The 14730-nt window shown below is 39.1% G+C and overlaps 1 protein-coding gene across 1 annotated transcript in view; it reads left to right on the top strand.

Annotated features, from left to right (window-relative positions):
* Nucleotides 1-5628: 5628 nt before the first annotated feature.
* LOC107655674 (testican-1-like) overlaps nt 5629-14730 on the top strand; it is a 44077-nt gene continuing 34975 nt past the window's right edge. Inside the window, exons 1-2 of the mRNA XM_016443244.1 lie at nt 5629-5704; nt 9677-9748. Of these exons, the coding sequence (XP_016298730.1) occupies nt 5683-5704; nt 9677-9748 (94 nt within the window). The 5' untranslated portion in view covers nt 5629-5682. The remainder of the gene's footprint in view (nt 5705-9676; nt 9749-14730) is intronic.

Below are 14730 nucleotides of genomic sequence, written 5' to 3'. Positions count from 1 at the left end.
AACACCAATAGAGACCAGCAGGCAGATGCATGCATGACCACACCATATGGAGACTAAGAGAATGAGTGTGTGTATGTGTGTGTGTACCATCTGCACTAGTTTTATCCTGTGTGAATGACTCCTTTAAGAAACGCTACAAAGCATGATTTCTGTAACTAATCCTGCTTTTCTCACACTCTTCTGATCAGCTCACCTCACTGATCTTGGTAAATAGTGCCGCTCTGAAACCTAGTGAGCTGATTTGCTCTCTACTCACTGTATAACACCTTCTTAAGCACCATAATAAATGACTGACAGCCACACATGTAGTTAGATGTACCGTTTGTACAGCCATGAAAGGGAAAAATCACAAAGTGGCAATAGAAATTCTGAATTCTCCTTCAGGGAATTTGCGCTGCATCAGAAACGCTTTGGGAATGCCTCTGCGTGACCGTGTCCTGAAGCATGTGTGAAATCAGTCCAATGGATGTAGAGACTAGGAAGCTTAAATGCGCATTCGAAACAAACAGCGCTAGCTTCTGTGTCTTCAACAAGCGCTCTGTGTGTGTCAGTCTGAAATATCTGTTGTTTGTCAGTGCCAGTGCACAATCACAACAATATATGGCGAGCAAGAAAAACAGGCAGCACATTAGACCATGTGTTTTTCCCTGCCTACGCTAAACATTACAGGTGTGAATACATACGATCATTGTGTTGTTTGTTTGGGAGCGGGGCACGCACAGTTGAGGGGGCTGACTGTGAGCATCGTGCTCCCGCTGGGCACACTTTGAGGAGTGTGTCCATGTTTGCGGTCCTTGTGGATCTGGTCCCGCTATTTCTGAAGCACGGCAGCGATTGAGATCGTGGGGATCTCATATGGATCTAGAGGAGGGGTTGGAAACTGGACTCGCCCTTTCTCTGCCTTCACCCCCTGGATCTAGCGCTCTCTCTCAGGGTTCGGAAGCCCGCACTGCGGTCTCTTCCCCCCAAATGAGAGCTCAATTCTGCAGCTATCTTCCTCCAAGGAGGATGATGTTGTTAACATTTATACAGAAGAGACTGATGAAATGCCACCTCAGTCTCTTACATATGAGCAGACTGCATTTCAGCTCATGTGTTTCTCTATGCCCTTGCTGCATCAGCGTGATTTATGTGTGGTTTGTTTGAGAGAGAATCAAGCAGTCAGCTCTTGAGGGGGCTGGCTGTGTTCATTCATAAAATTCTCGACGTGTACTAGTGTGCACTATCTGGAATGTTGGCGTTTCTTCTCAAGGAAAGAAAGTGTTATGCAATGTAGAATCGAGTGGCTTCGATCTCGCCTTACTGAGGCAATGCGTGCATTACAGATCTGCAACAAAATAACGCAGGGGGAAACTTTGAGCAGATAGGAGATTCCCTTTCTCTCTCTCTTTCTTGTAATGTAAAAGAAAATGTATTAATGTGTTTGCAAGCTATTATTCATGATTCTTTTAAATTGCATGTATTATTATAATATTCAGCTTATGTTTTACTTGTCTGGTTGTTTGGCTACATTTAATTCTGAGGAATTAAATGATGAAATAGTCATCTGGCTTTGAGAAGTTTAGATGTCTATATTAATTTAGCAGAGGGATTGGAGATGGGCCTTACCATTTCTCCTCCCTCACTCTCTAAATACAGTGCTCTCTTGTGGCTCTCATGGGACACTGGGAGGCTCACATCCTCTGAGGAGGTTATCAAGCATCCAGTTCGGTTTGTCCCTGCCAGTCATCCGCTTCAGGGCACCGAGCTGATTGCTCAAGAGACCAGTCTTGAGAGGCTGGTTCCCATAATTAGGTAGAAGTGGTTCACACCTCATTATACGGTGCCCATCTCCCCTCAGTGCCCTCAGGAGGCTGGTCTGTTAACCCCGCCACCTTTGGAGCTTCAGGGCACAGCGGTCTCCAGTGGTACGTCACGAGAATGCTCATCCCCTCAAGTGAGTTTGCTAGAGTGGGTAAATTGGTCACTCCCTGCCAGTCATCTGCTTCAGGACACTGAATTAAACTCTCTAGGTACAATAGACCCAAAATAGCAGGGGTATCAGAGGCTAGTCTCAAGAGACTGGTTCCCTTAGTAGACCTCTTGGCAGCGTGGAAACTTCTGCCAAATGTGTCTCAATGGGTCCTGCAGATGGTGTGTACCGGGCAGGCTCTGGAAGTGGAACAGGAAGTAGTTACTCTCATGAGCAAAGAGGCCACAGAACGTGTTCCTCCTCTCAAGTGGGTGTCCGGGTTCTACATCCGGTACTTCATCGTTCCATGGAAGGATGGGGGATTGCGTCCCATTCTAGGTCTTTGCCGACTGAATCATTCTGTCAAAACGTCCACAATCAAGATGCGGACATTAAAACAGATTGTGACTCAAATCAGATCCGAGGACTGGTTTGTCACCATAAAGGACGCATACATCCATGTATCCCTCCTTCCACAACACAGGAAGTTCCTGAGTTTCACTTTTGGTGGCAAAGCATTCCAATATTTGGGTTTATCCCTTCGGCCTAGCACTGTTACCCCACACTTTCACCAGTGCGTGGATGTGATTCTGGCTCCTCTGCAACTCCAGGGCATCCATGTATTGAATTACATCAACGATTGGTTGATATTAGCTCAATCAGAGCAGATGGCAGTTTGGCATTAATTTCACACTAGACAGGCATTTGTCAGCATGGTGGAGTAGGTATTGCCGTTCCCAAAGTGTTTCTGAGGCAGTGCGAATTCCCTGAAGGGGAACATCTCCGGGTTATGTATGTAACCATGGTTCCCCTAGGGGAACAAGATGCTGTGTCTCCCTGCCATACTTCCTGCATCCCTGTGAGTGGCTTGCTTCGACCTATTAGAAGCTAATACTGTTTGTTTTGGATGCGCTTTTAAGCTTCCTGGTCTCTACATCACTCCGTCTGTGACATCTCACCATTCCATTGGACTGATTTCACACATGGTTCAGGACACGGTCACGCAGAGGCATTCCCAAAGTACCCTACAATTAGCTGGACCAGCCAGAAAAAAAATAAATAAATTTTCAGTTTTATTTAAAAATGATCATTTATTTTCTATATATTAACTTTTAAAATGTTTCTAGTTCTTATTATTAGTTTTCATAGATGTTCTATGCTGCTTTTTCAGTTTTATTGTGAAATTATTATTATTATTATTATATTTTCTATATATATAAAATACAGTGGCGGCTCGTGGGTTTTAAAATAGAGGCCGCTACTCATCATAAGTACTTGGTACATTATCAGCGCAGCGGCAGATGTTCAAACTAATATCACATAATTTACGTCTCTTTGATGATTGGTTGATATCAGATACCAACAGAGGCACGAGAGCTCAGCTCTCCCCCGGCCTCACTCTCCCCTTCTCTATCATTAGTGGTTGCAATTACATCAGCAGATTCGGCACATTCGCAATAGAAAAGTGGCGCTTTCACGTTATGTTATTACAACTGTGAAATTACAAACAAAAAATACACATTCTGAGACATGAACTGAAATTAATTGTGAATTTTATTAACATTAAATTGTCCTCCTCCCATTTTCACCTCAAAATTATGGGGAAGCTGTGCCTCCCCTGCCTCCACCGACGAGCCGCCACTGATAAAATATTAACTTTTAAAATGTTATATGCTACGATGTTATAAGCTAAATTGTGGGTAATAGTTGATGTGTGTTATTTTGCAGCCGTGTGTGTGTTGCTGTATCTGTCTCAAAGAATGCCATAGTTTCCACATTGATCTCCTAAATCATAGTGTATCGATTCACTTCTGCTTAATTTTTATTAGACAAGAGAGACAAACAATTTAGAGCCTCATCTCTCTCGCTCTCTCTCTCATAAACAGCCTCCCACGGCGCACTTCTGCAAACACACTCACGCTGTGACACACACACACACCACGGTTAAACTCTCTCTGACCGTGTAAGCAGTGTGGCTGAGCCTGACTAATTTAATTAGCCTCAGCCTGTAATTATTCACTTTAAAGAGAAATGAGGATTATGATCTTGTCCATTAAAGACATGACAAGAGATTTAAGGAGCTCAGAGAATAACGTGTGTGTGTTTCTGTGCGGTGCGTGTGTGTGTGTTTGAGTGCAACATTGTCTTTGCCGTAATCTGTTATTGTGGCATGGCATGCATTCTCAGTGAATTTAATTGTGTGTGCAGGCCTCATCACAGCCTCGTTATGGGGAAATTCTCTCCGAATGCTTCATTTGCATTGGTATGGTTTTGGTGTTTAGTCAGCGTTTCAGAGCCAAACTGCAGTGGCAGCAAACGCGGTGCACAGAGACGGCAACACAACAATCTGCCCTTTAAACTGCCTGCAATTTATGCACAGGGGCAATACCGCTTTATCTGGAGCTGGGGACCAGCTCCGTTTAACTGGCAGAAAAACACTCTCCTGTAGGTTTAAAGAGACCGAAAAGAGAAAAGAAAGAGGGCAAATAGAAGTAGGTTTCTGGCCAACTTCACTGAAAGATGCGGTTTGAGTACAATTAACAGAGTTTTGAATGCAATATGTGTGTTTGTAAGGATGATTTGAGCACACACGGTTTGTTCTGATCTTCATCCTAAAAAAAGAAAAGTCATAATTGTTCACATGGAGTCTGGTTTATTTATTTATACATACATACTTTTTACTTAAACATTGTATTCCTTTTTAACTAAATATATTAATTATTTACCTTCTTTTTTTTTTTTAAGTTATATGCTGCTTTTCAGTTTTATTTTATAATGCTATTTATTTATTTATACTTTTTTAATTAAATATTGTATACATTATTTTTAATTAAAAATATAAATTATTTACCTTTTAAAAAAAAAAAGTTATGTGCTGATTTTCAGTTTTATTCTTTATTGCTTTATTTATTTATTTATTAAATATTAGCTTGTTTAACTTAATTTAATTAAATGATAATCTAAATGTTCTATGCTGCTTGTTTAGTATTATTTTACATTAATTTTACATTTATTATTATATGAACTTTTAAATATTAAATAAAAAATTATATCCTGTTTTTTCTGATTTGATTATTTATTATTATTATTATTGTATTTTTTTTTTGTATATATAGTGGCACTGAGGCACTTTCCTTGTCACATTCAACCAACCAAATGTGAAACACCATAAAACGCGTAAACGGGCAGAAAGAGAAAAAGAAAATAGGTAGCAGGCCAGAAGGAGGATGACATTATGATTTTATTATGCCATTAAAAATGTATTTGCAATGTTTATTTCTTCATCAGAAACAGATAGATGAGACGGCAGAACTCATGAAACCCTAGCGTCAGCCAGCAGTGATCCGTTCCTCTCATCATTAGTGCCGTACAGTCTGGTCTCATACAGCCCGCGTCTTGGCCTAGATTCACTATGCAGTGCAAATCCCATGTGGGACCGTCACACAAGCACAAAGATGTTATCTGCATGAGACATGGCAAGAAAAATATGAACCACAGCAAATCTTTTTAAGGTTCATCACGTTTGCCGCAAGCCTCAATTTAAATGAAAGTCATAGATAGAGTTTGAAGTTCTGTCATGTGAGGATTGAACACAGAAATACTGTATTCTCAATATCAAAGTGATTAATCTCAGCCAGCATTCAGATCTGACCCTGTGTGAGGACGGCTCTTATCGCGAACTTTACTGGGAATCAAATCAAAGGCTGTAGTCTGGAGCCGGCAACGTCCAAATGCAAGTTAAAGTTGGCTTTGGTGAGCAAATAATGCCTTTACTGTCACTTTTGATTCATGTAATGTGTTCTTGCCGAATAAGCCACTCAGTCCTCAGTCTCTCCTGCTGTCCAGTCATCTTCATCCCCCGTTAGTCCCTCTATGTCACCTCCTCTCAGTGGTGGGGCTCCATCTCAGGCCTGCCGGGAGTCTACGTCTCCTGGTCCTGAGGAGCCCGTGGCCCCACCTCCAGCCTCGGATGACTCTGCTCCACCTCGTCCCGCTGTCCAGACTCCTGCGCCTGTGCTCCTCCCACCCTCAATTCCAGTGTGGACCATCAGCCATTTAGCCTCGCCGGGCTCCCTCAGTCAGTCGGCTCCACTTGGGTCGGACTTCGGCATCAAATATATATATATATTAGGGCTGTCAACGTTAACGCGTTAATGCATGTGATTAGTTTTACAATCCTTAACGCGTTAAAATAATTTAACGCAATTAACGCAAAATTACTGAAGCACAATTCAAATTCTATTCTAACCCTTTAACCCAATTTTGCTTCTCTGCTTGAGATCAGATCATTTTAAGCTGTTAAACTCTGAGAAAGTTTTCAGTCCAATGATCCAGTAAGCGAATACGTCCAAAACAGCGCTAATATAAAGGAAACCAGAAATTGCAGAGAGAACAGGGATTCACGTTGCGCTTCGCTTTAAAACACAAGCTTTCATATTTTGTGATTGTCTCTGTGATTGATTCTGTGATGTCGCGCTTTGTGAAGCACAGACTGAACGGATTGTCAACACATCCCACCGCTGCATGGCCAGATGAGATGCAAACTACGTTTTCTAACTGTTTTCATCATTGATAATAATCAGAAATGTTTCTTGAGCAGTGAATCAGCATATTAGAATGCATTCTGAAGGATCATGTGACACTGAAGACAGAAAATTCAGCTTTGGCCACAGTAATAATTAGGGACCTTATTTGTATAATTGTATAGTTGTATTTTATATTTAATCTGTATATCTGTATTTATGTTCTACTGTTAGTGTTATCTGTATGCACCAAGGGTCTGAGAGTAACGCAATTTAAATTCTCTGTGTGTATGTGCTGTACATGTGGAAGAATTGACAATAAAGCAGACTTGAGACTTGAGACTTGAGAATTTGATAGAAGGTCTGTGGTTTGATTGAATGGATAATTTCAGCGGATCTCAGCTGCAGTCCTGCGTTTTCTTTAGTCTGACTGTCTGAAGATGAGAGCTGCGTCCTGACAGCTTTTCATGCAAACATCCATCATATCTGTTGATGTGAAATCTGGCTTTTGCTTTAGTGATTGCTGTAATGAGGAATTCATATTCAAACACTGTGTTTTTGTGTTTGCTTGACAACCTCTCTAGTGAATGCTGATTAACCACATGAAAGTAAAATCTCAAACACACACCAGGGATGGGACGGTTTGTTTATCTAGATTTTAATTTATTTTGCTTGCCTTTTTAAATAAAGCAAGCAACAATTTTAAATAGTTTAAAGTAGTTTTAATTATGTTAAATAATGCAGTGCAGTTTTGTACAGTGTTATCTTAAGTATCATTGAGATACTATTATAGTTTTTATTAATATTTTGGAATAGTTTTTTGTCATTAAAATTCTTTAAGTTTTAATACTTTTACTGTGCATTTTGTCATTTATTATTATAACATTTTTTATTTTATTTATTTTTTTCTGAATTTTTTATATAGTTTTTTTTTTTTTTTTTTTTTTTTTTAGTTTGTGCGTGTGTGAAAGAGAAAGAACCGGTAACACCTATTATGTGATTTAATTCTCTCACTTTTTAATATTTCCTAATGAATCTGACACCATGATTTGTGTGTATAGGTGTGTGTGGTTCAGGTAAATCTAAACAAAATGTCCCCACAAAGATGGCAATATCAAAAAATCCTTGACCTTGTGGGGATATTTTTTTGGTCCCCATGAGGAAAACAGGTTATAAATCATACAGAATGAAGTTTTTTTTTTTTTTTTTTTGAGGGTAAGGGGATAAAAAATACAGTTTGTACAGTATAAAAACCATTAGGCTACACCTATGGAATGTCCCCATAAAACATGGAAACGTGTGTGTGTGTGTGTGTGTATGTGTGTGAGCTGGTTGGTCAGTTTGGTGTGGAATTGATTTTCATGTTTCAGTGTATCAATTTGCAAGATAGACACTTGAAAACAAACAACATGCGAAGCAAACGCTGGAAACAAACCACAAAATCAATCAGGACAGCGAATCTGAGAGAGACTGACAGAATGAAATGGAGAGGAGCAGAGGTGTGTGTGTGTGTCCAACGCACAGATAAAGCCTATTGTTTTATGTATCGCTGTCAAACTCAAGTTAAAATAGTAAAATATTAGTAACTCATTAACTTAAGTGAATGAAAGGTAATAATCAGCAATATGCGATTACATATATGGCTTTATTTGAATGTTACAGTGTGACATACCATGACACTAAATTGTTAGAAATATGTATGTGACTATGTAAAATAATTGTTTTTAACCGATTCATTGAAACAAACTAGAACGTCTAAAATGAACTGTCCATCACTATTATCGAGCGACTAAGAGACAAATTCATAATTAGCTTTATTGAAGTAAAACAGTATATTAAAGAGAAATTAATTCCCTTTTGATAGAATCGATTCCAACCCAATAACTCCGAATCAATTCTTGTTTGAATCGATTCCCAAGACTTTAAGATCTCCTTTTGGAGACGCATGTGAGATTACTGAGGTCTGGAGAAACATCTGAGACGTATGTAAAACTCTCTTTAATCTCTCCTTTCTAGTAGAGACAATTGAGATTTTAAAGAGATCGCATTTGTGATTTGTCTGTCCTCAGGCTGTACGCAAACAGTGATTCTCATTTGAGCTGTCTCACTGTTAAAAAGACACACACATGCACACGCTGCCTCAGGGGAAGATCAGAGAGTAAACATGCAGGAAATTGGTTTGAGGTTTTATTTTGGTGGTGTTTCTGATAGTGGCTAGTTATATTTGTTCTCTGTTTGACCCTGTGTTCACAAAGATGGACAGAAGGAATGAAGGAAAAGGATAAAAATGAAAGAAATGTACAAAGAATTAAAAAAAAAACATTGTTCCCACAATGAATAGAGAAACAGCGCACACACACTCACACTCACACACACTGGGCTGTGAATTGATTTGGCATTTTATTCCCCTGTGACACAGTCAGAGAGAGAGACAGAGAGCGTGTCAGGCAGCACAAAAAACTTTCTTTGTCATAAATAAAACTGAAAAAGAGGTTCAGGCTGAATTCACTAAGCACATGGTATTTCAAGAACATGTGTCTTTTTCACGAACCTGCACTGGTGTAATAATGCGGCACAAGTATTTTGATTCAGAATTTCATTCTGTTCAGCATTGACACGTCTCCTGCAAATCAGGTTTATTATTAAATGCAATGTAAAAACAGATGTTTGTGTAGATTTTCTATTGGGCACTGCTCGACTTTGCTCTTTCATTGGCCTTTGGTCTTTCAATTCCCACAAGACTTGGAGTTCTCTGTCAGGCTTTGTTTACATATCAAGATACATGAATTATTATTATGTATTATTACATACATATCTCAGATGTCTCAGATATTTCTCATAAAATTCCTAGACATCAATTAGTCAGAAGATATGGTACAGCTATAAAACGAATGTGCAGAGCAGCTTATTTAGGGCAGTTTGATTCCTCAGTTTTGGAAACGATTCTGATTGCTGATTCTGGAATCGACTCCTTACTGTTGTTTTCGATTCTTTTGATCAGAGGAACATGTTCACCTAACAGTGTGACTATATGATATGAATAATATTTATTATGAATTGGACTTCAGTTATCATATATTATTAACAAAGCACACAGTGCTGTGAAATACGGTCGACTGACTGTAACTGTCGTTGCAGAAAAATGAAGAGTATTTATGCCTGATTCTATGTGTGTGTAACGGGTAATATTTGTTTCTTACAGACAGCGAGTCGAACCCACAATCAGAACTGAAACCTAAATCACACTCACAGACCAAGAGCAGAACTGCTGATGGTGAGTGAACATCTATCTATTTATCTGTCTGTCTGTCTGTCATTCAAAACGTTGTGTCAGTATGAATTTATAGAGTAAAACAGTAAAATACATTAAAACATCAAAATTGTGAAATCTTACTACAATTTGAAATAGCTGTTTTCTATTGTAATATAAATTACAATGTAATTTATTTCCCGTGCTCAAAGCTGAATTTTCAGCATCATTAGTGTCTCATGATCCTTCAGAAATCAATATGCTGATTTGCTGCTCAAGAAACATTTCTGATTATTATCAGTTTTGAAAACAGTTTTGCTGCTTCATATTTTTGTGGAAACCGCGATTAATTTTATTTTTTCAGGATTCTTTGATGAATAGAAAGTTCAGAAGATATTTATTTGAAATATAAATCTTTTGTATGTATTTACTGTCAGTTTGGATCAATTTTACGTGTCTTTGCTGAATACAAATTCTAATTTCTTTGACCAGTAGTCAAAAATCCACGCAATAAATATTATTAGTTCTCATAAATATTATAGCGCATATATAATATAAAAAAATAAATAAAAAGACAGTAATGAGCCAGGTTCCAGATTCAGTAGAAGAGCCCAAACATGATAGCGTGACCTTTGACCCTGTGCCCTCACAGTCTCTCTCCTGTGTTTCATACGGCTGCATAATTCTTCAACTCTTGTGGTTTCTGGGGTCAGAGTTTACAGTCCCACCTGACATGGCTCTGCATTGCTGTGATTAGATACTTGACCTGCATTCCTCTGAGAGAAAGAGGGAGCGAGAATAAGTGGGATTTGAATTAAAATGAGCCTGTCTGAGTTGTCTGACCCCCTCATGTCCAGTGGGCAGCCGTAGCGTCCGACAGCCTGTGCGTGTCATGCGGCGTTTGAGCCGCAATGGCTGAATCTGCACTGGCACGCTGAGCCGAGGAGCCGGAGTGGCCTCTGGCACTTCATCTAATTAAGCCACGGGGAGGCAAACAGCTGGAGTCAGTGAGTGAACGGACCTTGGGTTTTCTGACCATCCTGATGGCTCTAACAGCATCTCATTCATTACTCAAGAGGTTTCACATTGAGATTGTGTAGTGACTGAATGATGACGTGAAATAATAGTCAGAAAAATTAAATTTTTCTAAAAGGAAGAGTTTATAAGTTTGAATGTGTTTTTTATTGAGTGTCATATTTGATCCATCAGGCCTTTATGGTTCATATAGTCTGATACAGTGAGAATATGGAGAGAAAAAAACCCAGCTTAGTTTTATTTAGAGACTCAAACTGGATAATCAAGCTAAGCTGCTTCAGTCCAGTAAGTGTTCATGAAATATCAAAGTTATTCTTATATTTACTTTATAAAAATCAGTAAAGATTTGACAGAAGGCATGTAGTAGATTGTGATCAAAAGAAAGTTTTGACCGTGTTGAACATTTAGAGGCCTTAGAAATACATGTACTGTACATTCAGCTTTATATGGTTAAAATCAACATGTTCACAACCCATTTTACTTTTATAATGTGGCTTGCATCCTATTGAAATGTAAAATGTAAAAATGTTGGACAGCATCCGATTTTGTCCACAAGGAATTGATTGTGTGGTGAAAACTGTGTCTCCATTTGTGACAAGTAGTGGGTGAGGTCAGCTGAAAAGTAAAATCATGATTATATTGATGAAATATTGCTTAGACAAACACTCATTTATCCTTTGGAATAATGTGAACGAAAGAATCGTTCACAGTAAGATCAGGATCATGTATTAGGGAAGGAAATAGGTCGATTTTGCTAGTGTACACATATATTCTCTCTCGTCTGTAGTTTTTATACTTGATTGTTTGATTCAAACCAGGGTTCGCTGTAGCAAAGACTCGTAGTTAGAAAATACCAACATTGGAAAGTGCTTCACTTTAGTTTTTTTGTCACATTGGTTTTACCATCAAAATCAAACAAGCTCAAATGGCAAGAGAAAGCAATGAAAAATGCGTTATTGTCTCATAGATGAATTGCATGTCATGCAAACTGAATCCAACAGCTTTCACAACAACCGAACAGACAGACTCTGGTCTAGTGTGAAGGATCTGACCTGAGGGAGAGGAAGCTGGTTGAGTGAGAGTTTGTTTTTAGAGCAAAAATGAGACAAATTGTAATGCTGAGGGCCAAAGCAGTTTCATCTGCGCTCCTTTGCAAATGAACGGCACCAGCTGAGCCAACGTTAACGTGAGCTTTTTTGTCCAGCATTTTAGGGAGCACTTCGTCATGTCTGAGCCAAAATGGCCGTCGGGCGGCAATGAAAGCCAGCTGGGATGTACAGCTGCGATTGGGCCAGTATGGCTGCAGGACAGGTATCAAAGTCTTTGGGGATGGATGGTGCATTTTCAGCCAGGATGGCTTGCGGCTGCAGATATGTCCTTTGTCAATGAAACACTGGAAAGGAAACTGGGCTGTGGATGGCGACTCGCCTCCGTCACCGCCCCAATTAGAGCTGACGTGCCGAGAGGAGAGAACAACGGATGAAAGAGACGAGTGTTTTTACCGCTGTAATTCCCACCGCAATTCATCACAAAGACAAGATCCCCTTTCCTTCTCTTGTGAAGAAGGAGAGAGTGAAAACAGATGCTCTGAGCGAAGCTGCAGTGGCCCTAATATGTCGTTTTAGCTGAGACCGTCGCTGTGTGAAACTGCCCTCTGACAGCTGAGAGACTTGCCCTCACAGCCACAACAACAAAAGAGCAGTAACGACACGTCAAACACAACCAAACAACTTACATTTATTTGCCGTATAAGGCAACAATGTTACATAATTAGTTGTGTTTTTTCTTAGGAGTAAAACAAAACACTGAAAACACTCTGTGAATGTAGCACCACACAATTAATATGCATCTCGTAATTAATATTCATGAGTGTTTTTCACATTGTTCCTATGCATTTAAATAATATATATTGTATGTGAATATAAATATACATATGTATTTATTCATTTATATTTATCTGTTATTAATTAGCTTATGAATTTTTGAATTGTTGAAAATGAATGCACCCCTATTGTGGTAATGCATAATGCAGTCAAACATGTATGTATGTAAATAAATAAATATAATAACAATTATAGAAATACAAACAAACAAACACATTACTGAAGAAATGTAAACAATAAAATAGTAAAATAACAATAAAATACAAGGTAGATATAAATCTGTAAATCTGTCAGACTGTCAATTTGCACATTATTTGTGTGAATTTTTCACTATTTCTGTAAGTTACATAATTACGATAGTAGAGGGCGGTAAGTGACCGTAGTTGTGATTCGCTCAACTGATTCATTCAAAAACACTGATTCAGTCAAAACGAAATAAGTGAGTGGATCATTGAATCCTTGATTCAACTGATTCATTCAAAAACATCCATTCATAGGAATTAAAAACAAATGAGTGATAGTGAATCGTTCACTCAACCTATTTGTTTAAAACCACTTATTAATTCAGATACAAAACAAATGAGTAAGGTACTGAATAATTCACTGAACCGATTTGTTTGAAAATAGTAATTCATTAAAGAACGAAACAAGCGAGTGAGTCAGTGAATCATTTACTCGACTGATTCGTTCAAACACACCCAGGATTAAAACAAGTAAGGGAGTCAGTGAATCATCCACTGAACTGATTTGTTAAAAAACAGTGATTCATTGAGAATGCCACTATGGTTTTTTTTTGGAGACGCATGACAGTAATGCTGCCTTCACATGCTATCAGAAACTTCCTACTTCCCACTTCTGAAATTGTAATTACGAGTTTGTCGTGTTCAAGTGCTTTGTTGTCTTAAAGAACAGAAATCACGGTGGACAGCCTATTCATTCTTGCCTGTTTTTCGGGGAAATCTTATTAAAGCCAAAAGGTATAGATTAGAAGATATTTAGTCAATATCCAACAGCTTTTGAATAAAATGTAGCGTCCCATTCATTGGTAACCATATAAACATTTTTAAATTTCGGTCAAATAAATGCTATTTTCGATGTGTTCAATACATATGCATCAAATGGTTATTTATATACATAAATACACATGACTGTAATGGTGCTATTGGTCTGAATGACAACACGGATGTCTGATTTGTGCACTCTCTCGTTTTGAGTTGCCATTGTGTTTGTGTTTGTCTTTTGAGAGAGTGAAGGATGACGGCAGTGTGACAGGGCAGATAATCAGGAAGAGCTAATCCGCATCTCTTGGGCAGTTGAGGGCGTTCTGGATTCTTGTGTGGTGTTTGGAGTCTCTTTGAGCGCTGTCAGCAACACACACACACACACACACACACACACACACTGTCCTCCACTAACCTCCTCTCTGCCTCTTTTCTCCTCTGCATCGCTCTCTTGCTCATCCTGTCTGAGTTTCTAAATGCCCTCAGTGCTCTGTGACTGTGCTTCACACATACACGAGGATGCACTGCAGACTCTTTTGTTTGTTTTATATTAAAGTAATAGTAACGTCTAAACTAGAGATGGAATCGGCCGATTTTCCTCATGATCAGCCCGGATCGGTGATCGGTCGGTCAGTCTCACTTCTTTCCAATTCCGAGCCGATCCGTTTTGTTACCAGCGGCACAGGCAATAACGTCAGCCACGCATACTCACTCTCTTCTCTCCGACGACCCCTTCTCTCTCACACATGTCTCATTCGCTCCAGTTAAATAGTGCTTGTATTGCGCATTATTTTAGTCATTCCCTCAGGTTTCGCGCTTACACCAAAAGCGCGCACCACCACTGATCTATATTAGTGGAGTGCACAAGCCGCGCTCAGTCTCAAACAGCTTATGAGCCACAAATACCAAAATTAGTGGCTAACTGCACTAAAACGGTCAAATACATACAAAATTATGTCAAAATGCCCGTCTTGGCGAGTATCCAGTTAAACAGTCAGTTTTGGAACGCTAAATAGTTGAGAAGGAGAACGCATGTTGTGTAACAGTATATTGGGTCCGTGGATAAACTCTTAAAGGGACCGCAGTC

Source organism: Sinocyclocheilus anshuiensis, unplaced genomic scaffold, assembly GCF_001515605.1.
Source record: "Sinocyclocheilus anshuiensis isolate Anshui unplaced genomic scaffold, SAMN03320099.WGS_v1.1 scaffold1008, whole genome shotgun sequence".
Taxonomy (NCBI): Eukaryota; Metazoa; Chordata; class Actinopteri; order Cypriniformes; family Cyprinidae; genus Sinocyclocheilus; species Sinocyclocheilus anshuiensis.
This window is presented reverse-complemented; position numbering and strand designations above follow the sequence as displayed.